Source organism: Microtus ochrogaster, chromosome 1, assembly GCF_000317375.1.
Source record: "Microtus ochrogaster isolate Prairie Vole_2 chromosome 1, MicOch1.0, whole genome shotgun sequence".
NCBI classification, from domain to species: Eukaryota; Metazoa; Chordata; class Mammalia; order Rodentia; family Cricetidae; genus Microtus; species Microtus ochrogaster.
In genome coordinates, this window is record NC_022009.1 from 47,503,573 (window position 1) to 47,510,371 (window position 6,799).

General features: G+C 47.8%; 1 protein-coding gene across 3 annotated transcripts in view; it reads right to left on the reverse strand.

The window, feature by feature from the left end:
• Ppp1r13b (protein phosphatase 1 regulatory subunit 13B) overlaps window positions 1–6,148 on the reverse strand; it is a 78,813-nt gene extending 72,665 nt beyond the window's left edge. For 2 of the 3 annotated variants that reach the window (XM_026781413.1, XM_005343597.3), the window contains exon 1: window positions 4,254–4,528. Coding sequence is in view for 2 of the 3 variants with exons in the window: in XM_005343597.3 (XP_005343654.1) it covers window positions 4,254–4,262 (9 nt within the window). In the remaining variant the exon portion in view is untranslated. Of the gene's footprint in view, window positions 1–4,253; window positions 4,529–5,156 lie in introns of those variants that run through there. The other variant, XM_026781401.1, reaches the window with a different exon arrangement.
• Between the last annotated feature and the right edge of the window lie 651 nt (window positions 6,149–6,799).

Here is a 6,799-nt window from a genome sequence, read left to right on the forward strand (position 1 = left end):
ATCGAGTTTGTTTTGTATTGGCTAACTACTGAGTGTGAGGTCTACCCTAAAGGGTGGTTGATATATTCTAGTGAGAGTCCACTGATAAAAAAAACTGATTTTCCCTCTGCCAGTATATAGTATCAATTGCAGGTGGCTTCTTGGTTAGGGGTAGAACCCTATTGTTCACTTGCTCCTCTCAGTGCTGGAACCCTGTCTGGTTTGTACTTATGCAGGTCTTATTGTCTGTTGCCAGTCTCTATGAGTTCATATGTGCATCAGTCCTGATGTGTCCAGAAAACAGGCAATCCTTGGTGTTATCCATCACCTCTGGTTCTTAGAATTTTTCTGCTTCCTCTTCTGCATAATTCCTGAGCCCTGAATTGAAGGGCTTGATAAAAACATTCCATTTAGGACCAAGTGCTCTAGTATCTCTGTCTCTCTGTACACTGTTCAGCTGTGTGTTAATTCCCACCAACTATAAATAGAAGCTTCTCTGATGTGGGTTGAGTGAGGTGCTGATCTATGGATATAGCAGTATGTCATTAGAAGTCATTATACTGCTGTTCTTTTAGCAGAATAATAGTAGATTTTCCCCTGAATTGTGACCTATCTAGGCTCGGGTTCTTAGCCAGTTAGCAGTATCAGGGAAGGGTTTCATCTCATAGAGTGGGTCTAGTGGGTGGTTACTCTCTTAACATTTGCGCCACTGTTGCACTCACAGTATATCTCACAGGCTGATCACTGTTGTAGGTCTCAGAGATTGTAGCTAGGTGATACTGATGATTACCTTTCTCTTCCAGTAGCATGCAGAGTACCTTCCAGTACCATAATTGTTTGTCAGTAGGAGTAAAGCTTCTAGTTACTTCTTCATGTTCTATGATGTAAGTGTGTCTTCAGCAATCGGGCCTTACCATCAAACTGTACAGAGTAACCAATAGCCTTGGCTTTGGGGGGTTCCATGGGGTTCCTTTGGCCAACAATTAAATAAGACGTAGTCTGCTCCTGGCAAAGGAGGGTCTACTTGGTGGTATGTCTAGTTGGTGCACTGTCTCCCCTATTATTTGGTGACTCCATCCAGAGTCCTTTCATATATGTCTGTATTTTAGGAAGCTTCTAGAGTAGTTCCATATGGTTTTTCAAATGGCCTTTAGTGTTAGTGGTAACTCTCTATATCCCCTCCATTACCCTTTTCTGCCTCCCCCCTCCCTACTTAATCCTTCTCTTCTAGTTTCCCCCTTTGTCCCTCCATAATACTATACTCTATTTCCCCTTCTTTAGGAGATCCTTCCCTCCCTCCCTAGGTACCCAATTTGTGTGGAATGTAACATACATACTGAAAGATTAGAGCTAACATCCAGATATAACAGATACTTGTCTTTTAGGACTTGGGTTATGTCTTTCAGTACAATTTTTTTTCTAGCTCCATCCATTTACCTACAAATTTCAGAATATCATTTTTCTTAACTGCTTAGTAATAGTCCACTCTGTTAATTTTCATTATCCATTTATCAGTTGATGGACATCTGGGCTGTTTCCAATTTCTGGCTATTATGAATAGAGCAGCAATGAACACAGATGAGTAAATATCTCTGTAGTAGGATGTAGAGTTCTTTGGGAATATTAGGCAAAACATTTTTGTATTTTTCAGTTTTTCAAGACAGGGTTTATCTGTGTAACAGTCTTTGCTGTTCTGGAACTCACTAAGTAGACCAGGCTGGCCTCAAACTCACAGAAATCATGTCTCTACTTCTACCTTCCAAGTGCTGTGGTTAAAGGTTTGGATTTATGTAACAAGCAGACAGATGACTTTTACAAAGACTTGTCAGATGAGAACTTTTGGCCAGAAACTCTCATTAGCTTTCAGCAGCTGAGATCCTGTGCAGTGTTAAACCATCTGATCAGTTAAAAATCACCACAGACCAACATTGCACACTCACCAGTAAGTTTCAAATCTGCATTGGCCAATCTGGTAACCACCATCTTTCTACATGGGACAGTAAACACTTGAAATGTGCTGGTCCACCCAAAGTGTGCTGTGAATGTGTACTTTCAAGGGATTCACACAAAGTTCAGTTAAAAAGGAAACAGCCACTTGGAAGCCAAAGGCAGGCGGACCTTTTGAGTTAGAAACCAACCTGATCTACAGAGGACAGCCAGGGCTACACGTCACTAGCCTTAACTAGAATATTTCAAATTGCATTTGATCCTAGTGTGTATTACATTTTATCTAACAGTCCTGCTTCTTTGTACAACTACAAAATAAGAACCAATATTTATTTGATGATTCGCCATGATGATAGACACCAAATATACACTAAAGCCAGAAAAATCACATTTCCACTTCGATACATAGCGTAAGATACCATCAAAAAAAAAGGTATGTTTTTAAAAGTTCTATTGAAGTCACAAGCCTTTTCACCTGTGTTAAAGGAAGGATTCAACCAAACAAGTAATATTTTAGACATAAAGAAGAAAATATAAAAAAGGATTAATAAAATACCATCTGTTTCTCAAAGTATCTTAAACAAAAGCCGTGTTAAATTAATAAAAGATCTGCTTTAAAAAAAACACTATTTGAGTTTTTAAAATAAATATCCCAACCCCCAGGCTAAACAAACTTCTTAAAAATAAAATCTGTTCCCATAGCCTGGACAGAAGTAAAAATGTCTAAGCTAACATATGGAAAAAGCAGTCCAGGCTTCCTCACAGGGCATTTATAATTAAATACCATACAATGATAAAACCTGCCAAATATTTAATAATCTTCAGTATTATTACATTGTAAATAAATGCATTATCACCATAACTACCAAGTCTTAGCTAAAACTGCTTTCAAAATTCCAAAATACCAGAATACCTTCTCAACATCCAGCCAGTAAGAAAAAGGAGGAAATAAATGCTCAAGCATATTTTGAAGAGATTAAAATTAGAAGTTGAAAACTCAGCCTTATTAAAAATATGGCATGGTATTCTGCTTAACACTTTTGAAAAACATCCCTGTTGATCTTCGGGATCACACTTCAAATATTGACAGGTTGTTTTTTTTTAACCCCTATTTTAGAGATAATTTGAGGCTCAGACCTCAACTCTTCCAAGGTCACATTGCTGAAAAGGTACCAGAACAAGTATTAGACCCCAGGTCTTCTGATGTTCACTTAATGCTCTTTCCACTACAAGAGAATCGTTTAAAAACATGTTCAGAACTAAACAAGCCTAACACAAAGGATTGAAGGATCAAGAAGGTCAATCTTAAAACTCCACAAACACCAGGGGTTGGAATCAGTTCAAAAAGGGGAGAATAGGCTATTAAGAAACAGGAAATTATTTGAAAGGGGGAGACATAAGTTAATGAGCTTGGGTGCAGCACAGCAGAACAACAGTCAGTATTCGAGTAAACAGGCAGAGACTATACTCTTCCTCTGAAACGTGATCTTTCACGGAGACTTAAACTTTTTTATTTTTTAAATCTGGGAATATATAAACTCAGTGGCAGTGCACCGGCCTAGCCATTTAAAGCTCAGGTTTGATCCCCAGCACTTCGAAAACAAACGAGCAACAATCTTTATGTCTGAGAATTTTACTCAAAAGATACTCAAAAAAACAATACGTCCAAGTCCAACTGAGTACAACCCATCTCACGTTTCCTTCATTAATCACGACGAATATTTCACAAAAAGCCTATTTTTAAAAAAAATGATAATTCAGCATCCAGCGCCGCTTGGATAGCAGGTAAAGGAAAAGGCAGGGAGGGTGGCAACCCCAAAGCGTCTTCCTGGCCAAAGCATCCTTGAGAACAGGACAAAGGCTCCGGCAACACACAACCGGCTCAACCTTCAGGTCACAGGGACATCACTCCAGGTAGAGCAAATGTACCCACGGGGAAGCCTAAGCAAAGGGATTCCTAAGATGGCTCTCTGAATTCGCGCAAGGCGTGTGTTCCAACCGGTGCAAGGGAAACGTGGGTTCCGGGCGTGGGAACATCGCACCCGGGTGCCATCGCCGAGGACTCCCAGGGCGCCAAGAGGAAATCGAGGCACGGGTCGCTCGCCGGGAGGGGCCAAACACACCGCAGCCCCGCGCAGCCTGCAGCTCTGCGGAGGCCGCGTACCGGGTCCCGCGACCCCGCCCACGCCCGCCCTCCCGCTCGCTGACAGCCGCCGCCCCCACCTGCCCCTCGGCCTGCCTGCCCTGCGCGCCCGCCCGTCGCTTCCTCTCTGCCCAGCCCGCCTCGCGCGGGGGCCAGGGAACGCGGCATCGCCGCCCGCACCCACCGGCATCATCGCGCCGCCGTCCGCCGCACCCTCGCCGCCTGACAGGACGCCGCTCCGGCCGCCTCACAGGCCGCGCACTCGCTGCGGCGCCCTGCGGCCCGGCTGTGGCGAGGCGGCGGCTGCGGAGAGCCGCGCAGCCCTTGCCCGTCCTGTCGCACCGCCCCGCGTGCCGCGTCGCCGTCCCTCAGCCGCCGCCGCCGCCGCCGCCTCTGCTGAAGCCGGCCGCCTTCCGCCACCCGCTCGGCTCACCCTGCGGGCTGCGTAGGCCCCGCCCCGCGCGTCGCCCCCCCTCCGCCTACGCCACCTCTGATTGGTCCGATGGGGGGGCGAGTGGGGGGGCGGGGCGTCTCCGTAGCGGCCAGGTGAGAGCGCGCTCGTGCGCGTCCGCGCTCTAGGCGGCGGGGGAGGGGCGCGCGCTACGGACGCCGGCCCCGCCCCCTCTCCTGCAAGCCGGCCAAGTGGGTGTTGGGACGCTGAGGGATCCCCGATCCCCGAGTCTGCAAGACTTCGGCTCAGGGTCACCTCGAACGAATAGAAAGGGAAGGGCAGAGAGGGAAGAGGAGGCAGGGGTCCCGCAGAGTTGCGATCGGCGGGGACTCACACCTCAGATCCGGAGGCCAGAAACGAGTTGGCCGCCGACCTCTGACCGTAACGTGCCCCCGGGATGTCCTGCACGGCGGCGTAAGGTTTGCAGGCCGGAGCCTGTGAGGCCGGCGCAGGGTGCTTCCTCTACATTACCAGACTGCATGCCGCTCAGTGCCATGGGCCCCACGGACCTGGGTCTCCTCCCCGCGTCCGCGTCCACCGCAGCCTGTGTCACTTCGGCCTTCCTGGACCCAACACACAGGTCTCGGCTTTAGCCCTTCACAGGAGCCATCCCGCGCCTAAAGGGCCCGTACCCACCTGCGTCAGTATTCTTGGAGATCCCTCTGGCATGTCCCAGGGCAGGGTACAGTCTGTCTCTTCAGGATCCAGGTCTGTCCTTAGAACTCTGTTTCCCGGGTCACTTTTGCCTCCAGCCTGGAAGCCTGAGTGACAGAGCCCAGAGCAGACCCTCAGCAGAGGCTGCCTGGTCGGCAGGCACCCTTTCTGAGCGCTCCACTTGGTGCCATTCGCCTGAACCCTGACAGATGAGACACAGCGGCTGATGAACTGCACTGGACTTAAACTTCCATGAGCTTCCAGAAACATGAAGACCCGTGGGTGACCCCAAACACAGAAGGGGTAGATAACCTTTGGAAGTACCCAGCCCCTAGAGAGGGCAGCAGATGCTGATCAGGTGCAGTTTGTAGCCTCTCTGGTTCTGAGTGGCAGAAGGCTGCTAAGTGGGGGCAAAGAGAGGGAGGAGGCCAGAATTACACCAGCCCCCTCATGGGCAGACACGCCTGTGCTTAAGAGGCCACGGGGGTTAGTGATTGAGAGCATGGACTTTCCAGTTGAACAGACTTGGTTCAACATCACTGCTGACACACCCTCCCTGGGTGATCTTAGGCAAGCACATCTCTGTCATAGGATATGGTAGGATAATAATAGTACCTCTCTGGGGGAGCCCAGGGCTGATGTATGGAATGCTTCTAGCAGTTTGTGGCCTGTGCCAGTTGCCCTGTGAATTATGTAGTTATGTTATCGTTAGCAAGCAGGTTTAGTATATAAATGTCCCTAGGGTTTTAAGACTTAATTCATGTGAACCATGAATGACCAGTGACACATCCTTTGTGGGAGCAGGGTTTTAAAAGAAGAGGAAGTTTTGGAAATGAGTGATTCTAGATTAGATGTCAAGAGCCCTGGGCCCCAATTCCAGCTCCGCTCTGCTTCCTGTAAGGTCTCGGGCAACTTGACCACTTCTCTGTGCCTCGCATTCCCCATCTGAAGCAGAAGTAGGGTCGATTCTGTCATCCCTGGGGCCTTACAGTCCTGACATGCTAGTGTCATGAGTTGTGAAGAGACAGATGTTGACTCACTTATGCCCAACAAAAGGCAGGCCAGAGAGAAATGTCACTCACTCTCCTAAGAGGACCTTGACCACAAGGTCTTACTTTTTAAAAAATGTATTTTGGGGACTGGAGATATATGGTCCATTGGCCAAGAGTACTAGCTGTCTTTCCAGAGGACCCAGATTTGATCTCCAGGACCCACATGGTGGCCCACAACTGTCTGTAACTCAGTTCCATGGAATTAACATACTCTTCAGGTGGGCACGCACATGTGGTGCACAGAAATGTATACAAGCATCATATACATAAAATAAAAAATCTATGTTTTATTTTATTTGTGTACATGCTCTGTGTATATTTATACATACATGCATTTGAAGGCTTCAGAATCTGGCTATGAGCTGCCTAACGAGTGCTGGAACTTTCTTGATCTTCTGGAAAAGCAGCAAGTACTCTTAACCTCTGCACCATCTCTCAAGCCCCTCACTCTTATCGGTTGGACTTGTGGGCACAGATTAGCCTCTGCCTGACCCTGCAGCGATGCCCCCTGCATCTTCCAAGATCACCTCCAGGCAGTTTTTACCAAGCCAGGCTGGCCAGTAGCTCTTCTCT